We start from the raw sequence: 20,818 nt of genomic DNA, 5'->3' as shown, positions 1-20,818 counted from the left end.
TTTTGCAATAGGTGGGCCAGACCAGGTCGAAACAATTATAAGGAGGGTCAATACTTCTACAATAATACTTGACAAAAAGTCCAGAAAAATAGGTGCGGATAACACATTGAAAATAGGGAAAAAAATATGAATATAATATAATTTATTACTTACAAAAATTAATAATTAAAAAATGTATATAAATGTTAGGTCAATTAATAATGTATTTTTCGACTGTTGATCTTTGTAATCTATTGGATAATACAACTATATTTATATAGTGATTAAACATTTTAAGTGCTTAGATTAAACTTGCCACTTGATATTAGAAAACCGCTGCACTGGGAATTTTTCTTATATATTGTTTTGTGTGAGCGTTTCCATAGCATAGAAGAAACAAGTCTATGTTTTATAGTGTAGATATAATTAATTAATTAATTAAAAATTAATTATTGCGCACAATTTTTTTCAGTCTTATAAAATACACTATACACAGTGTACTAAAAATTGTTCACATATTATGTAGATATTCGGGAATGCCTACAGGCTTCACTAATGAAGTGAACAAAGATAACTTGTTCAATAAAGTAAACACAGTTTTCAACTGAAAATAATAAAATAACCGAACATATTTCTTACACTATACAAAATTGTATGATAGAATTACATTTGAACCTTTTGTCCGTTTTTTTTTTAGCGGACCTTTGTCCTTTTTACCCAGGACTTTTGTACCGTTTACCACTTGACACATTGTATTATAGTAGGACCAGGGTCGGTGCAAAAACCAAGAACCGTTAAAAACATTACCGGACGCTATTATCGCCCATGTAAATAATCTATGTACGATTAATATTTACACTCATTGTCTACTATACAATGTGTTTAACATTGTACATTTGAGCTATACAATGAATAGTGTTTATACGGATAACAGTGTCCGATACAAGCATTATAGTGCGGGCGTTGTGTTAACAGTAAATTTTGAAATGCGAATTAAATCAACAGAGAAATTATTGTTCTACGAAGTTTGAACTTTGTAGTTTATTATTTAAAACTTATCAGAAAATAAATTTGTTTGCAAGACGTATTGTATAATCATTAGACATCGAGTTAACAATAAACAACGTTTTATTTCAAAACCATTTTAGCGTTTTGAGCAGATAAAATCCTGTAGAAAACTCAAAAAACGAAAAAAAATTAATTTTTTATGATTAAAACTAAATTTATATATTGATAAAGACTAAACTCATCAACCGAAACTAATTGGTTGTCTGTAAGAACTAGATTAATCCTAGCAAGTATTATTTATACTTGGTTATAGTTGGATCGTTGGATATATCAGTTGTTAACTAAACGATAATATAATTTGTGTAAATACCAATGATGGTTTATATATATTTTTTTAATTACAGACTATTTTATTGAACTGATAATTACTCTAACGCGATTTGATAACAACAATAACGTTTATCGTTTTTTTTTATCATATAACACGCCGTATTATATATTATTATACTATTATGTATAAAAATAAAACAAATCCGGTCTCGACCTTTTTACACGCTTTTGTTAATTCTATCCGATAACTGGTGAATAATCAACAAAATTAAGTATTTATCTAGTAGCGGTATGAGATCAAAGATGTCATAGAACATCTGTTGTGATGTTTCATAACAATATAACTAACCAGATTTGTCGGCTCCTACAATTATCACATCCCACATATCAATATTTTACAAACTTAACGCATCATTGCATAATCCAGTCTAGACTATTGGCCTGATCTGAAAAGTTCATGTTTGTATTGGATGAAATATAATGTTGTAGTCTTGTATAATTAGATCTAAATTAACACGATTAAGTCTAGTACAAAAATACATTGTAAACAAAGTTTTGTGCTTGTGGGGTCAACCTCAATGCTTTAACAATAGCGCAATACCAACAATAATCATTAAAGTTATAAAATAACAAATCTCTCTGCAGCATCAATACTGTAATCAGGGTTTTCTTTTTTTTTTTATGAAATGGTTTAGCAATTAGCTGAACACCATTTCTAGAACTATTCCAAGACAATGAAATGACCTTTGAACACTTCTACTTATGACCTATACTTCTCCTAAACTTAATAGTGTTATTTATTAATTAAAATAATTTTTAATTACCTTTATTAGAAATCGCCACTTCCATTATAAACATGATTACGCGGAACAAAAATGTTACAATGTAATATACTACTTTATACTTCTTATACTTATACTTCTCTACGCTATTTAAGCAACTTAAAAATCGTAAAAGTATTAAATATTTTTACAGTTTAAAATCGTGTACCCAAGTAAAATATTTTTGATGAAAATGTAAAAATAAAATACAACACCAAAAAGATTAACTACTTTTGGATTTCGGATTTGTTGAAATCCGAAAATCCGAAATCAATTTATATTTAAAGTTAAGCGTTTTTTTTAAACATTTTTATTGAAATATTTTACTAAGTACACAGCTTTTTATTGTAATAATATTTAATACTTCTAAGACTTGTTAGTGGCTTAGTGTTTTTATTAAACACGGATTTTAGTATTCCCCTCACTAAGGTTAATCCAACGGCGTTTTGAGTCTAAACAACAATAGTATGTTTTTCTATTTATCTATTTATTTTTCTTAGGTCGGGTAAATATTGCTATTGGCGGTATTCAATTTTTAAATACGCCGAGGTACGATTGAAATTAAAAATATACTTTCCAGTGAAATATTATTGTATTTTACATACACCGTTGAAAGTTATGCTTGTATTTAATATTGCAACGTTCCACGGCGTACCTGCCTATAATTATCGAGGGAAACGTTTATACATGAAAAACATGTTATTAAATAGATATTTGCCTACCACTTACCTACCACCTACCAATACCTACCTACCCATGTACCTTAAGGTATAGGTATATGTTTCACGGGCAGAAACAGGTGGTACATTGGCACTCGCTCGACGACGACCCACGGTGGTGTTGTCTATTATACAAGTGCGGTTTATGTTTCTTTGATCGCGTTTCACACTTCTTGTACCTACCTATTATACCTTGTTGTATACATCATAACTTGTAAAGTGCCCCATGGCTATAGCGTGTGTTAGTCCTACCTACACCGTTGTGTGTGTGTGTTATATGTACCGCATTTGTGCGCGTAGCCGGATCACGGTTCGTAATAAAGAAAAAAAGAGCGAATCGAATACAAAAAAAAAAAATATATATATATATATATATACTTAGAAAAACGAAGGGGAAAAAAATTCCTCGGATTTGGTTGTACCTAATAATTTATATTATTCCCCGTTATACATATTTCTAGTATTATCCACCGCCGAAATAATAATAATAATAATAATAATTAGGCAGGTTTAAAATATGCAAGAGGCAACATTTGAAGAGAAAAAAAACTAATAACCATAAATCGTACTTAATTTGTCGTAAATAACATAATTTTACTTAGTGTATTCGAAATCTGGTTTAAGAAATAGGCATAACTGCAGTTTAAGTAGTACAAGTCGTTATGTTTTTATGTTCGTATAATTAGCTTGAAGTTAAAATAGTTTTTAATGTAAATGTTGTGTTAACGCGTTTTTTTTTTTTATTAATCTTCCCTATCCTCTAACGAGTTCGTTTACATTTCTCAAATAGCATATTAAATAATTTTTATTTCTATAATACCTAAGTATGCGAGTATGAAACAAATACCATAATATCATTAGACATTTATAGTCTTGTGTTGAATTTAAGTGTCTTTGCTCACAATATTTTTAAATTTTAAATGACAACGTATATAATTAGCTTTTTAATTTAAGAATGATTTACTGACAAATTTAACCAGTTTTGAATAATTATTATTTTTGAAGTTGAGAAATGCTCGCAGATAAAACTAACTCTATACTCTCCACCCTTCTTATACCGGCCTAAATTTTAAACTATTAGTTCAAACCTGGTTACCGACAAATCAACATTTTCGGCAAATTATTCTTAATTTAAAATCTCAACGAAATATGTACGTCTACGTTACCGTTTAAGTAGTCAAAAGTTCAATAAAGAAACACCACAAAATTGCAATTATTTCAAGAGTAAACTAGTAGGGCGTTAAAAAAGAGACTTCTTCGACCACGTGCGGTATACCTAGAGCGTGTCGCTTCTTCTTTGGATTGTCATTTGTCAACTGTTCTTATTTTTTTTTTGTCAATGAAAATTCGTCTGAAACACACATGTGTGTCGTCGTCGGCGTTGACTGTAAGACGTTCGAATTGGACGTGGCCGACATGTTGTCGCATTATAAATCGTGTACCGGTGAAAATCAATTATCTGGATAATCGTTTTTGTGTGGAAGATCTTCTTCTTCTTTTTGGGTTACCGAAGAAACGGGCCGTGTTTCCGTAAAATAGAAATCGACTACCGCCAAGCCGTGTGCGGCTTAATCTTTAAGGTGTGTCAGGCGGCGACGGCGGCGGCGGCGGCGGCCACTGTGCGCATTCAATACTATTCCCAGCCATATCTATCTATGTATTGTATATAATATAATATTATATTTATATATTATAGTCGTGCACTATATTATTTTGTATTGTGACCGGCACGTAACGACACCGGGTGACATAAGGATAGTAATGATGTAGTCCGGTTGGGCGCCTAAAGAAAAGCCCCGAACCGAATGATTAATATTGTCTTTGGCGGCTTGACAAACGCATTAATGGAAACAGGAACTGTGTAATCCAAAAAGGGTCCTTGTATTCCTACTGCGCGGCTAAACCACTTCTGGAGTAAGCTCTTCGCGCTGTTTGACGCCCATATTATATACATACACATGTGATATATTATTACAGTACAGACTCTGTGGGATTTCAATTTCGGTCGGCAACGTTTTACAGAGACAATCGATAAGGTATGAGTAAGAGGTTCAGCAGGACATAGACCTATCGCTAGTAAACGATACTATATATATACATTGTACAAAAATGACCCTGCAAATGGAAAACCTGACTGGTTTAGATAAAACTTGGAATGAGCCTATAAGATTGTACCTACTTTGGGAGTTGAATGGACGGAACGAGATAGTTTGGTCACACGTTGAGTGTAGCCTGTAGGCTGGTGAGTAAATAAGAATAACAAAATATAAAAGAAATAGAGTTGAGGGGTTAGCCAAAGAAGAAATAGTTGGACGAGATAACTAAAGATATGGTTAGGCTCTGATTGTGGCCGGTCGACTCCGTTTGTATGGAATAAGAAACTTTTAAAAATGTTTGTACCTAGAGGAACTTAAATACTTATATTTACCTCAACATTTTTTATCGAATATTGCCTATCCTTTGGCCCTTTCCCTCGAGACAAGAAGATAATGTTAGATTTTGAAATTCGTGTAATTATTTTGTTCAACATCAATCGTATCATTTTTTACCTTAAAGAGGTTAAACCGTATGTGTAATTATTGGCATATAATTCGGCAATTTGCCTGTTAACCGGACAAGAGGACAATAACCCTATTTTAACTTTACCACATAGGTGCTTTTGCTGTAACATCAAAATTAAGCTAGTCACACCGGTAATCGCCGTTACGACGCCATATGACTTAAGATTAGAGGATTTACACACATTAAGCGGAGACGCCAACATGTACTTGTATCGATTACCGTTTTATATCACTTGTATATAGGTATACTTAAAACTGTCCGACAGAGAGACACGGGGCGTACTACCGGTTACAAGACGAGGCAACGTCTATTAATGCCACCGCCGCCTTTGTAATTATTATTATCATTATTATTATACCTATGTCTTATACGGTATACCTATCTACTTCCTTTACTTTGGTGTTTACACCACGACGATCAGCTGCCACTGCCGCCGATTTCATTGGAGACGCCACCGCCCGTCGCTATCAGATAGAGCGGTTATCTGATAGACCCGGCCAAGCCTATATTATGTGTGTATACATACACAGAAAGTATACATATTATTTGAGAACTGCGACGACCCTTTTCCGCTTCTCGCCACGGGCTAGTCACTCGAGATTTGTTTTATTATTATTTTTTTTTTTATCAAAAAACAATAATAATTTTAAGAAAAAAAAAAAACACCAAGTAGACCCGGCTCAATGGGCCGAAACTAATAACACTTAACAGGACGACCAGACGGCGGCGGCGGCGGCGGCCGTGGGGAACGCACAAAGGAACTGCCGGCACCAGTTTGACATTTTTCCGGTACTAGTCTCAAAGAGATCCGATGTCGCCACAACAACCTTTGTTGATGGTTTGTGTTTTTTTTTGTTTGGAATTTTACAATTTTTTTACAGTTTTTCTTTTCCCGGTCGCCGGTTAAATAATAAATTCTGACAAACATATTTTTTGAAATACTTAGGTTGTTATTTAATTGTCTGTTTCCGGCCGGAGGCAAGAACAACGCGAACATATTTTAAATACAATTATAATATTATTCATTTATCGTTTTCATATTTTATTTGCTATAAGTTTTCAACAGAGATGTACTTACTAAAATTGTTTTGACTTTTAAAAGCAGAACGAATAATTTCCGACCACAGCTGTCTGCAAACTCTTCAGCATTGCGCATTAATAATTTATTCACATAGGTACACTTTAATTATTGTTATGTTAAAATCTCTATTTTAAGGTGAGCAAAAGTAATCAGTTACCACTATTACATTTTAAAAATGAAACTGTATGTCTGAATTAATAAATAAATAAAAATTCGTTTTTATTATTAACTATTTTTTTAAATTAAAATCGCTCATTATTATTAAACTCTTTTTAGGAGTGTTTTTTTTGGTATTTTTAGTTAACTGTCCTGAACACTTAAATGAACCACGATAAACATTTGTTGTATAATACAAGAATTTTAATTTTTACATGCGTGCATTGTTGAATGAAATGATTTCAGAGTTGGTTGGTTAATCTAACCTACCCTTGTACACCAAATAAGGTTTATTTAACTGAAAAAAAATGTCAGTCGGTTCCTACATCTACATATTATGAATTTATACATATATTTATTTACATATTTATTAAATATCATGTTCTGTGTAGAGACGTATATGAGTTTTTAAAGCTAGTTAATTTCTTATTTTAATTACAGTATATTTATTGACCTTAACAATGCCAATAAATACTTGCTTACGAAGCCACACAATATAACTTAATATTTATAATTTTGTATATTTAAAATCATTTGCTGTGTTGCAAAAATCTGTATTGGTTCCATAAATCGTGTTCGGACCAATCACAGTGCTCTAATTAATTAATTTAATAAAAACAGCCTATTGGGACCAATAAAGTTGTGTGCATTACAGCAAATATGCGTAGTAAGTTTTGGCCGTATGTCCTCCTGTTATCACTGATAAGAATGGGTCATTTTTTATCACAACTCCTGATCACCAATATAATTTCTTATCACTAACCTAACGCCATATCTACACCCCCTTATCACTGATAAGAGAAGCTAATCACTGATAAGAAGGTGTTGTTTGCATGCTGTCTGATTTTAAGGAGTTTTGTATGGGCAATATTTAAGAAAAAAGAGGTTTTAATACAATTCGACGATGTCAATCAATTTACCGGTTAATTTGTATAAGCTTCCAAGGTATTTTTTTAAATTTTAATCATTTTTCCTATGAGTAGAAGCCGTTTTGGTTTGTTTTAGAGCAAAAAGCCAGACAAAATTTCGACTATATAGAATGGTCCAATTTAAATTTTGCAAAGAGATTTGAGTTCTTCGGTTACATTCTGAATTGTATTTAAATGTTTCACTTTCTTGTAATTAAATTAATGAAATTTGCAATTTTTCCAATATTAAATCCCGATTTTTTACACAAATTAAAAATCTGTTTCTTATATAACCTAGTAAATTTGCACAAAGAATTTACAATCAAACCTGTCTTGTATACGTGTTATACCTTTGTAATATTTCATTGGCTCATAAGTGAAATACATTAAGTCAATAATTCAAGTTTTAAGAAATTTGTAGATAACATTATTTTTTTTAGTGTTATGGAAATAATAGTTTTTGTTTTTTAACAGATTTTTATGTTATTAATAAATTCTTTGGAGTTTAAAATTTTTGTTTCGAATTTTTTTTTACATTAAAATTAAATTTAAAACACTAAAATAATTAAAAATGTTAATTAAAATGGTGACCATTAGTGGATTTCACTTTGAGCCAACGATTTTTTTATCTTCAACCGAGTGACCGATAAAAAACTAAGAATTTGAAAACACTAAAGTACGTTGACTTCTTAAACAAAAACTTGGACTAACTAGTCGATGACAGCACAATCACGAGGCGTTTAATAGGTATAGGTATTAAAACTGACATTTATTTGTCATTTGAAAATACAAATTATAACAATATTATTTACTTATTTCGTCGCTGATAAACTGTATAAGGTTTTTGAAACGCTCCTGGATCTCCTCGTCCAGACTTTGTCTTTCCATCATCGGCGGACTCTCGTTGTGGTCGTCTAATTGGGTTTTTCCTTCTTCTTCTTCTTCTTCTCCACCTCCTCCTCCTCCTCCACCACATTCTTGTGGGTTTTCCATGCTAGGTTCGTCGTGGTCGCTGCTCCGGACGTCCGGGTCCGACGGTTCTACTTCCGCCTTGTGCAGGGACTTGAGCTTTTTTCTTTTTTTCATTTTTCTTTCCAGCTTTTGCACTTTGAATTTCACGTCGGCGATGCCTCGGACCACGTCTTTGAGTACAACGTTTAACGTTAATATTTTGTCGGTCAATGCTAAATATTCCAAACCGTTCGAATGGGACATCTCAATACCGGCGACGAATGTCGTTATCATAATAACTGTCTGCGACCAAAGCCACTTGGTTGTGTGTGTGTGTGTGTTTTATAATGAGTGTTCAGCAATTTCGGTATTAACAAGAATGACATTAGAGAATAGCCGTTAGTCTTGAATGTGCAGGTATTGCGCCACGTTAAGAAATGCACGGTTTACTATTTATAATATATATATATATATAAAAAAAGTGTTTTTCAAATGCTGCGTTGACATATTAGATTACACGAGACTTCAGCTCCTTCCTTTTTTCTTTTTTTATTAATTAAGCCGCGTCAATAAACGTTAGATTCTTGGTCGTATAATAATAAAAATTATAAAAAATAATAACGAGCCATCCCCATGTCTATTTTTTGCCTCGGTGTACAATATTTTGCAAGAAGCATACATATAATATACTAGGTAAGTACAATATATGATATTGGATTAGGCAAATCGTAGAGGGACACAACCTGCCATATTAGTACCCCAGAATAAGCGTACAGTAATAGCAGAGCTGATAAAGTATTGTTTTTACAATAATGTTTTTTTATTTTTCGCTTTTTGTGTCTGGACCGATTTCCTGCCGGTTTATACTGTGCTTTAGTCATTTTTTTTTTTTAAATCACGGCGCTTTGGATAGGCAAAAATCATAAAGCTATACAATAATATTATTATTGTACCACAGCGACGACCGTCGATATCATAACGGCAGCGCTCTCTGCTGGTCGTCGGCGGTACCTCGGGCGGTCTTGGAGAAACGCAACAAACACTGGCCCCGAAAAAAATTAAAACGGTTCGCGTTTAGGTTCGGTTCAGAAATATTATAATATTATATCGCGTATTTTAAACGAAAATAATTTTTTATTTAAATAATTAAATTTGATTGATTATCGGCCACGCCGCGCACGGCGGCCAACCCGGCAGCTGCTGCCGCGTTATCAGTTCAGTGTTGTAACGGACATTTTTGTTTACGTGTCTTCGTTCCGGTGACGTGAATGGTTTGAAAAGTTAACAACAAAGCGGTTAGGCAACGAAAGCAATTTTTCCGTCCCCAATACTTTTTCCATCCAACGCACAGTCACTGCCAACGAGTAGGTATCGTGTTCCGAGTAGTAAATTATTATTGCTCCTGTCGTGTAACTCGATTTTCATATTTGTACATTTATCCGTAATACTGTTTAATTATTACCGTTCGTTAGCTCGTACACAAAAACAAAGTACGTTGTGTGTGTGTATGTGTGTGTGTGTGTGTGTGTACACTTGTCGTATAGATAATCTAGGTAAGTGTTGTATTTTCAGCTAATATGCTCCTCTGGGGGACTGTGTGATAATTATTTGTAAGGTAACAATGATATTCTTATTTTCCTTGCCTAACCGCTCTACGTTTTGTTTTGTCTGGTGCTTTCCGAGATTTTACATTGTACACCTCAGGGAAATAGCGCCGTAGTGGTGTGTGTGTGCGTGGACACGGCCGTTAGAATGTCGCGTTACCCTACGCTGTGCAACAACGGTTACGAGCTGGGCCGTACGATCGGCACCGGCGGCTTCGGTAAGGTAAAATTGGCCACGCACACTCTGACCGGCGAAAAGGTGGCCGTCAAGATCATGGACAAGACCAAGCTGGGCAAGGACTTGCCGCGCGTCAAGCTCGAAATCAGTGCGCTCAAGACGCTGTCGCACCCCAACATCTGCAAACTGTACCAGGTGATCGAGACCGAAACTCATTGTTACGTCGTCATGGAATACTGTTCGGGCGGCGAACTGTTCGATCACATCGTCGAGAAGAGCCGGCTGAGCGAAATGGAATCCAGACGGTTTTTCAGGCAAATCATATCGGCCGTATCGTATTTGCACGACAAAGGCTATGCCCACAGAGATTTGAAACCGGAAAACGTGCTTTTGGACAAAGACCAAAATCTGAAACTCATCGATTTCGGCCTTTGTGCAAAACCACAAGGCGGTATGGAAAGTCTGTTGTTGACGTCTTGTGGATCGCCGACGTATGCCGCCCCCGAACTCATTAAAGGTGTAAAGTATCATGGATCCGAAGTGGACATTTGGAGTATGGGTGTCATACTGTATGCTTTGTTATGTGGATGTTTACCATTCGAAAGTGATAACATCGATGAACTCTTTAGGAAAATCATGAAAGGTAAATATGGCGAGCCAGGCTGGCTGTCGTTGGGTAGTAAGCGTTTACTAAGACGAATGTTGTGTGTAGATCCATTACACCGTATACGAATTAAAGAGTTAATTAATGACCCGTGGGTCAAACTGGGATTCGGCTGTCCGCCACAGACTTCTTCTTTGAACGGTGATCAAATAAAAGACAACGAATGTCTGGATGTCATGAGTCAATATTACAATATTGACAGGGACGTCTTGTGGGAACGCCTGTCCAAATGGAAATACGACAGCGATAGTGCCACTTATTTATTGTTAATGAATCAGAAAAAGTCTGGCGATCCAATACGTTTAAAGAAAAAAGAATTGCCCAAGCCTCAAGAATATGTTATAAGGAGACCCGTGGCTTTGCACACTCCTAGTCAAGAAAACCGAAGGGTTGTTGGCCGTGCAGTCCGAAGAAAGTTGGAAGAAGCGAATCCGACTATACCTACAAAAATCAAACGAAATTCCAACATTGAAACTCCACAGCAAAGCACCTCGACACAAAGTAGCCCGGGCGGTAAGATACTTGATTCGCTCGAAAAGAAATTGGGTTTTGATCGGGTTAGAAAAGCTCTTACTCCACGGCGTCGAAATGTTGCTCAGCCGCAGAGAAAACCTGAAGTATTGAATTTAAAAAAAGACTTGTGTAACATATCGACAACGGTGTGTAAGGATCCGGAAAAAGTGTTGGACCAACTAGAAGACGCGTTGGTTAAGAAGAATGTAATTTGCACAAGAAAGGGCTTTGTGCTCAGAGGCAAACTGAAAAGCGACATGGATGAAAAGTTAAAATTATCCTTCGAACTAGAGATCTGTATGGTGCCTTCAATGAACAAAGATAATGGATGTGTTGTAGCCATCCAAAGAAAGCGTCTTAAAGGCGATTCGTGGATGTACAAAAAAATATGCGAAGAAATTCTAAATTTTACTGCAAAATGTGATACAATTCAAGAATAAACAAATATTCGTTTATATCTAACTGTAGAATTATTTTTATTACTATTATTTTTTTTTTTGACAATATAATATCTTTAAGTTGTGCTTAAATCTAAATATTGAATTCAACAGAGTTGTGATCGATTAAGTTATAAAGTTTAAAACTATAATTTGGCTATTTCAAGTTGACAAAATTAATTTTTCGATATTTATTATACTGTATTCTGTTATGTGAAATATTTAATTATTTTGAAAGTTGACTAACGTGTAAATATTAAAATAAATTTTACGCTTAAATTAATATTTACTAAAACATAAACCAGGGTTGCTATTTGTTAGTATACACTCTTCGTTGTTATGCTATGCCTAAATTATAATACAAAAATTTTTCTAAAAAAAATTAATTTCTATACAATTATTATGATAGTATTTAACTTATATATTCCAAGCATAGTTCTTTTTTTTTTTTTTTTCATTAAATTTACATTTATTAAGTACAAATCAAAAGTATTGTTTTTTTTTTCTGTTACCGTTGTATACGTTATAATTAATATCAGTATTTATCTGTAGCTTGTTATATATATATATTACAATAAAATATAATTTGTGTACATAATAACGTCGTCAATAGTTTTTCGTTATTAATATATCACCCTTCGAAACGCAATATTCAATTTAATATGGATAACGCTCACTATTAATTGCTCTTGCTACGCTAAAAGTAATCTTTACAAATCGGGTTTGATTGTAACAAGCAAATTTTTCAATAGTTTGTAAGAGTTGGTTTGCGTTTGAAGTGTTTTGCTAATTTACTAGAAAAAATCATGCTTTTTTTTATGTTTTGTCTTACAAATTTATAAAATGTAAAAAACAATGGGTGTGTTATATTATTTATATTGTACTATGTTTAACAATTTTTGCTGTATTGTTGATTTGACAATATTGTCACAACAAATTGTTTGGACGCTAAGAAATTGTTGGTATTTTAAGGTTATGTTTTTAATTTGAAAATAATGATAACATTATCAGCCGTTTTCAATCATTAATTGTTTTGTTTCTCTTCTGTTTTTCAGGATGTATTCGTTAAGGTCGTTTTTAGTTGTTGCGTTTATGCTTTGCGCTTCAATCGAGGTGTTTTCCCAAAATGCTGCAGACCAACGAGCTAGACTGTTGGTGTCCAAACAAGTACTAAACAAATTACTAGTCCAGGAATCCGATATCTTAGTCAAAGTACGTATACCGGTGTTGTACAATTATTACGATAATTTATTCATCGTGTTTTACAACGTTTTCAGTATACAATTTACAATGTGGGTAGTGTGCCGGCAACAAATGTCGTATTGCAAGATAACGGTTTCCCCGCAGAAGCGTTCGCCACGGTCAAGGGAAATCTGAACATTAGATTCAACAGGATACCGGCCGGCGCTAACGTGACCCACGCTGTTGTTGTCAAACCTCTTACGTACGGCCGATTCAACTTCACTTCTGCATTGGTTCAGTACAAGCCATTCGAAAGCGCCGAAGAACCTCAATTCGCCATTAGCAGTGAACCCGGTGAAGGATACATCATCAGCTATGCCGAATACGATAAAAAATTCTCTCCTCACGTGGTAAATAATATTTTTAATCGCTACGAGTCTTAAATTTATAATGCTAAAAACGTGTATAATATGTATATGCAAAAAGTGACCAAGTGTAAATTTTCTAGTCGCTGTCGTTGTCGATAGAAATGTCACCAAGTGTAAATTGATATACTCAAAGTAACCCCAAGAGAAAATTTAAAATGTTATTTAGGTTTAAAAAAATTATTTAAAAATCTATTTTTCTTGCCGTAAGATGATTAAAATGTGATTAACTAAAAAAGTAATAATTTCTCTGACACTTTCAGCACGATGGCGACAATAAAGAGTGTAGTAAGGAAGTTATCTAAAAGAAAAATTGTTATATTTTTTTTCGATAAACAAAAGAAAAAAGTGGTCTATGGTTTTTTTTTATTTTTGTTATTTTGATGTAACAAATAACGACAAAAAAAAAACATAGTTTCGCGAAGCAAGCCGCCCAAGCTTGCTGACATTTACTATAACACTGATTCTACACAAAGCTGGCCGAAAATTTATATAGCGACAATACGACTTTTTCAAACAAATAAACACTTATAGAAATATTTTGTTTGTGATGCAGTTTTTACGCAAAACATATTTCTACTCAAAACTTTATAAAAGATGAAAAATATATATTACATTTTACGCAACTTCCCTATTGTTAATGAAATATGTTTAGTTATACAATTTGAGGTACAACATTGTATGTACTCCTTTGAGTATTTAATTGTTTTTAACAAGTAAAAGTGTTAATTAATTTAAAAGAACAAGTAGAGAAAAATCAATTTTTTTCTTTTTTTTTTTATTATTACGCAGTTACTAATATTTTTTGCATTATTGCATTATTTTTAATTGTTTCATCATTAAAATTGTATTTATTAATTAAAACTAAACGATATACTAAAGCTGTTATTTCAAACATAATGTAAAAAAAGATATAACAGTGTAAACGTGTTGTCTAAGTATGTAATACGCAGAATATACAAAACAGCTTCACTTACAGTAACAATGATAAGGTTAGGTTAATTGGTGTTGCCACAGAACAACGTTTTATAAGTTTTTTTAATTTTAAGGTAGTTCTAACAGAAAATCCATTAACAATTATTATTGTTTTGTTCTATTACACTTTTATCATTAACCTTAAATAAATAAAAAAATCTCTTACATACATTAATAAAGTAACATAGAGATCATGTTGTCTACTATTAGTAACCGCAATATATTTACGTAAGGAGTTTTGTATTAACATTTGATGTTTTTTTTTATTTTTAGATGGATTGGTTGGCATTTGCTATTATGTCCTTGCCGGCAGTGGCAGCTCCGTTTGTGTTGTGGTGGTTCAGCAAGAGCAAATACGAATTAATTTTGAAACAAAAACGTGAAAAAGTGTCCAAAGATTGAATGAAAACCCAATAAATAAAAAAATTTGTAAATTAATATTGCCTAATTATAATAATAAGTTGAATTTTGTGTTTAATGATTTTTTTATACGATTGTTCATGTTTTGTAAAAAATCGCTAAGGATTTTTCACTAATTTAATTAATTAGAAATAGTTATATATATATATTCACAAATCTTTATTCATTAATATTATAAAAATGAAATCTAACATTTATTTCCTGTAAGATAATATACTATGTATGATCTCCTTGATTTTAATATTTTGGAATTTAATAATAATTCAGTTCTCTGATGCGCCTCGTAGCTTGTAACTGTCAAACTCGATGTTAGGATTCAAAATTATAAAACCTAATTTGACTTTATATGTATAAGCAAAAAATACATAGACAAATTTGATTTCGGTTGAATGGCCAACTTAACTGAAATTAATAAGAAAAAATTAAACTTTAGAATTATATATTTTTTAGTTGCTTCAAATTACAAGACAACAATTTGGGTTGTAAATAATTTTTACATTTATGTTATTTGTATTTTATCTTTATTTTTTTTTTTAATTTGGTCAATAGCTGTTTAGAGTAATAATTAAAAACGATTGTTATTTTTAACAATTTTTAGACATAAGGTTGTTCCTGAAAAAATGTTTTTCTAAAAATTATAATAAATAAACGTCTTTATTTCACTTATATAAACACATTACAAAACGCTTTTCGGTTATGTATAAAATTCATTATTCATAATAATATAATATAATATAGTTATTATTATAAACTTTACAATATTACACTTTGGTAACAATAAAATATGTTAAAAAAAAAAAATAAACAAAATACTTAAAATCAAAAAAGTAGGTACTACGCGTAACACAGTATAACATTGTCCGTTGAATGAGAATCGTAGTTGATATTCTTCCTGTGACAAAACAAAGCGAAATGTAACTGCCAATTATTGTGCATATTTTAATATTATTACAACGCAGTTATTAAGTGGAGGATGTAGTAATTTCAACAATTTGTTAGAACAACTATTGTGTTTTTTAATATTTTTTTTATACAAGCAACAGAGCTGTTATTTCTACAGCGATTTGATCAGTAATCATTCCAAGTATAGGTACACACTCACGTTCAAGGACTGCTAATGGCTTTGCACGTTTCGCGAATTTTCTTGGGCACCCTTCTGCCTATGTGCAACGCCACTTCGCCCAGTTTGATCTCTTTGAACACGGCGATCGCTTCTCGGTGACTTAGCCCGTGCAAAGGTTTATCGTTTACCGCTAAGATTTCATCGCCTGAAACGGAAATTGAAAATCAATCAAAACGTGTACAATTATTATTACTACAAACACGGCACAGGGATCCCGTCTCTGAGTAGGCGTTGAACGCATGATTTTGCAAAAAAAAATTGCCTATACTCTACTCCTTAGAAACAGCTGCGGTGTCTGATGAGAAGACGGAGATTGCAGTAGAGTATTAAGGGGCAGAAGATAGGCAAAAATTGAACTAGTAGCCGTTTTCGACGTGCCTACTAATTTTAAGGGAACATACATTGAGTTTTCCCGGTTATAATATTTCTTCCAGTTGTTTTGCCCAGAGTTAAGGCGAGAGTGTTAAATCAAGAGTTCGAGTTTGCCAGAGAAGATGTTAAACACCTACAAAAGGTCAATGGGGAGGTTTTGTTGTCGGTCAAAGCTCTCAAGGTGGTGTCTCTGTGATCAAGTGCATCATCGATGCAACCGTTTTTCATAAATAATATGTCACGTTTAGAATAACAATATATTATAACAGCAGCGCTGTTGTGTGTGTTAAAAAAAAAAAATCGTCGATTGTGCATCTCCGAATAATTACTATCTATACCGTGGCGGTGCCCATAATTGTTATTGACCTTTTTTTTTTTTTTGTGTATATTAATATGGACGTGCGAGCCGCCAAGATAACTGACTACTACGGGTTCGAGTGCATGAATAATTCATATTGCGCAGATAACGTGTGTGCATTCACAATTATTATTATTATATATTGTATTGTACACCAAGATAGGCGGTATTGTTGTTTTTTCGTGACTCATATTTTTTTTTTTTTGGACGCCAGTCGTCGACCGGGCAAGACGAGACGTGCAAGTAGTAGGTATCTATTAATATTTACTATAATGGTGTATTTATCATAATATGTATACGGTGGCAGAATGGCCCAACACCGCAGGCAATGCACCTACTGCCGCCGGACGTTGGGCATGTCATAACGGTTGTTGTAAGTGCATACACGGCACTGATATTGTGCGTATACCATTATATATGTATGTCTAGGGACCGAACTTTGCACTTTTACCCTATTTGTTTGTGTGTCGAGTACTTGGTGTAACATAATTTTCCCCGCAATCAGCCTCCTCACCTTCTTTTAACGACTGCAAGTCGGCGGCCTGTCCGTTGGGAAATATCGTCTTCACGTAGATGCCCATGGTTCCTTTGGGCGAGTCCGTACCTCCCACGATGCTGAAACCCAGGCATTTGTGCCCCGGACCTTTGTGGAACTTGACCGTCATGATTGTGAAACAAGCGTCCTTGCCGCCACCCCGGGGCAACGTGTAGAAACAACTGTTGTCGTTGTTGTTTTCCTGATTGGAAAAACAAAAAATCAACGATAATAATTATTATAATTGTATAAATCGCGTGTGGGTTTACATGAGAAAAACAGGCCAAGTTGGACGAGGTTTGGTTAGGTTAGGTAGGTTAGGTTTGGTAGGTTGGTTAGGTTTGGTTGGGTTTGGTTTGGTTAGGTTAGGTTTGGTAAGGTTTGCTTCGTGACGCAAATTTTCCTAAGAGTTGAGTAGGTATAATAGTATATCTATATTAGAAAAAATATATAATATATTTTTCCCCTCGAACAACTTACATAGGAAGGAATTTTTGTACTACAGATAAACCGCGCCCTGTCACTTCAATTAGTATTATGTTTTCATGTTCATTTCCCCCGCTCTTCCCTCTATCTACAATCTTCTCCCCTAACCACCCCTCTATTTGTCATTGATATCTTATCGCCTGTTTCTTATCGGTAGCCTTTATCAGCTGCTGCTGTCACACACCACTGTTCTCTTGTCGCTTATCCTTTATCAGCCGACTTCATATCAGCACTCGTAATCAGCTGTTTCTTATCATTATCGAGGAGGTCATGTTAGGTTAGGTTAGGTTTGGTAGGGTTTGTTAGGTTGGGTTTGGTGGTTTGGTTAGGTTAGGTTAGGTTTGGTAAGGTTTGCTTCGTGACGCAAATTTTCGATAGGCCCCCCCCCAGACATCAGACATAATATACTCATGACTTGAAATGAAAATCATCAAACATCATGACTACCAAACGATATTAAGATTAGGAGGTAAAAACTTATTTAGTTACAAACGAGACCCCCCCCCCCAAGACCTGCAGAATGAAAAGCGTGGCATCTCTCACTCTCTCAAAACACATAAGATCGCTTCCCCTCACGATTTCCGCTCCTCGTTCGGTCTGGTTAGGTCAAGTCTTCGACGGGCACTTCTGGCAGAGGAAAAGATCAATAACCGCCAAATGTGTGTACACAGTCAGGTACACCATTCACGGGGGAGCCGTCAGTCCAGAACATGGTGCTACAGTCTACACATGTAAGAAAGTCAAGAGAAATGGCAACTATTGGCAGACTTCACGGGAGTCTAAAGTCAAAGGGAAGTGTCATTCTGTGTGGATTCAGACAAATACACAGACGACCCAAAGCCAAGACTGGATAACGGAAAGTATGGCATCATACATGTTGCTTCCTCTGGCCGAACCTTTGGAATTTGAGCCAGGTAAGAACAATTCTCATCGGCTGAGAACGTCGATGCATTGTGAAAACGCTTGATTTGCATGACAATTCGGATGCTTTGGAAATTGCAAATGACAGCACACAATGTGTACACAACATTAAAATACAATATAGGATGCGTGTGACCGGGGCAAAGGGCGATTCGTCTGCCGAATTGGGTGCGAGGACACGCTCCAAGACGGGAAACGCGAAGGTCGACCCGACCTGTGTACTATATTATTAATATAATACCATCCTATACAATGCCCACTAATAAAATAATAATTGTGCACACCACACAGGTATTCGCACCGTGCGAATAACCCAATTATAATATCAGACTTTGTGCGAGTCCAACACAGACAAGTGGAGGCACCGTGTAAATAAAATACACACTCTCGTGCATATTAATATCGTTCCCTGTACACCGATAGAGTCTGTGTGCTAACCCGACGAATAGTAGATATTATTATAATAATAATAAATAATATGCAGTGCGTTGCGCAAAGTGTAAAATCGCAGACAAAAATAAAAAAAAAACCAGATAGTGCATTACTTAAGAACAAATTGGGAAAACAAACTTTAATAACCTCAAATCAGTGTGGTCAAAGAAATGTTATCAAGCGCCTGTTATCACCATCGACCTTCGTTAATCCACACAGATATATATATATAATACAGGGTGATCATTTTATCGCGAACCACTCAATATCTCATGGGGTTTAATAAGACATTTTTTTTTCCTTCGTATTGTTTTTATACGATGTGATCTCAATTTTTCACAATTTTTTTGGTTTTTACCCAACTTCCAACTTAGTTTTTTTTGGGTAAAATTATGTTTTTTTTTTTTTTTTTAATGATCACCCTGTATTATTAAACTAGATTGCAAACTCGTGATAAGAACTGAAGTCGACGTCTGCCATTTTTGTGGGATTTATGTGTGTGTGTATAAAATAGTATAGAATAATATAATCAAACACAAAAATAATATAAAATAATACTATATATTATTACTGTGATTTTGTGCTATCGACTTAACTTGTAATTGTTATACACAGTGATAACAGTTATCAACATGTGATAAGGTTTGAATTATATGTATAATATATCTATGTTAACTACTTGTTATCAGTAATTCTTATCAGCTTAAGTTATTATTGTAAACAGTGTATACAATATTTTCGACACTATAATATTATTTGCCCCCGCTGCGTTAAGTTTGAACCAGTTAAAAATCGTTTTTTGAAAATCTATATTATTTCACCGTGGAGTGTGCTATGTGGTTTTATATTTTATTCTGTGATCATAACAGATGTATATAGGCTGTCAGTAAATAACCATTATGAAGAAAAGGATCCGGACTCGGAACGGAGGTGAAACGATTTACATAATTTTTTATGTTTTTTATTAGGTATATTTTTTTAAAAATATTACAACACTATTAAATTGCACTGTTTAATATGCGCACATACTCTCCGACGTGAAAATATCATTTCAAAAATTAAGAATCCAGTACACATTTCTAAGTTTAGATAAGATAAGTACTGTCGCTAAAGTTTGGACGGGGAGAAAATGAATTTGAATAAAGCGCACCGGGGACCGTTTTTTTTGGACGACACCTTGTGCGTGTGTCGGACGTTTGTATAATATTGTATTATACCTATTCTTTTTATAAATATACATTTTATATATATTAAGGCAAGCATTGTTGTTCATAACGCGACGCTTTGCTTTTCCATCTACACACACACACACACACTGTCCACGCACGATTTATAATATTGTTATGATTTAATTTCCGTTTATACGCCATTATCAGCCGCACGAGTTTTGTTTATGGTCTTTTTGACGTTGTAAAATTGTAATGTGATATGTAATAAAATAAAAAAACACATCATTATTTAAAACCAAAAGCTAAAAAAGACCTTTGGCGGTACCGTTGGCACGGGGTCAACAAATTAACGTCATCTCAAGACCATCTAATTGGTGGCCAACAAGGTTTGAAAAAAAAAAATAAGTTATTAAACGTTTTTTGGAAAAAAGAGAACGCAGAGTTTATTTTGACAAAAAAATACAAAATATGAAAATTTATATTGAATTAGAAAAATAAGACATGACCGA

The 20,818-nt window shown here is 33.9% G+C and overlaps 3 protein-coding genes across 4 annotated transcripts in view; 2 read left to right on the top strand and 1 right to left on the bottom strand.

The window, feature by feature from the left end:
- Positions 1–9,775: 9,775 nt before the first annotated feature.
- On the top strand, positions 9,776–14,959 carry LOC126841170 (translocon-associated protein subunit beta). 2 transcript variants are annotated; one of them, XM_050577508.1, is made up of 4 exons: positions 9,776–9,879; positions 12,967–13,123; positions 13,189–13,503; positions 14,767–14,959. In XM_050577508.1, the coding sequence occupies exons 2-4, from the start codon at positions 12,968–12,970 to the stop codon at positions 14,893–14,895; spliced, it is 600 nt and encodes a 199-aa protein (XP_050433465.1). In that variant the 5' UTR covers positions 9,776–9,879; position 12,967; the 3' UTR covers positions 14,896–14,959. The 2 variants fall into 2 exon arrangements, with proteins under 2 accessions (XP_050433465.1, XP_050433464.1); XM_050577507.1 differs by having other exon boundaries at positions 9,790–10,068.
- On the top strand, positions 10,075–12,272 carry LOC126841169 (maternal embryonic leucine zipper kinase-like). The gene has a single exon (XM_050577505.1). It carries the CDS (start codon positions 10,268–10,270, stop codon positions 11,912–11,914), a length of 1,647 nt encoding a protein of 548 aa, XP_050433462.1. The 5' UTR covers positions 10,075–10,267; the 3' UTR covers positions 11,915–12,272.
- A 599-nt stretch (positions 14,960–15,558) lies between the features above and the next one.
- LOC126840806 (uncharacterized) overlaps positions 15,559–20,818 on the bottom strand; it is a 30,172-nt gene continuing 24,912 nt past the window's right edge. Inside the window, exons 6-8 of the mRNA XM_050576761.1 lie at positions 17,281–17,503; positions 16,016–16,181; positions 15,559–15,805 (exon numbers count right to left, since the gene is read on the bottom strand). Of these exons, the coding sequence (XP_050432718.1) occupies positions 16,018–16,181; positions 17,281–17,503 (387 nt within the window). The 3' untranslated portion in view covers positions 15,559–15,805; positions 16,016–16,017. The remainder of the gene's footprint in view (positions 15,806–16,015; positions 16,182–17,280; positions 17,504–20,818) is intronic.

The sequence above is a fragment of the Adelges cooleyi genome, unplaced genomic scaffold (assembly GCF_023614345.1).
Source record: "Adelges cooleyi isolate 19-005CV unplaced genomic scaffold, UGA_ACOO_1.1 ACOO_flye_CR_arks_rails_tigmint_CR_PRNA_376, whole genome shotgun sequence".
NCBI classification, from domain to species: Eukaryota; Metazoa; Arthropoda; class Insecta; order Hemiptera; family Adelgidae; genus Adelges; species Adelges cooleyi.
Note: the sequence above shows the minus strand (reverse complement) of the source record. Positions and strands in the feature narration are given on the sequence as shown.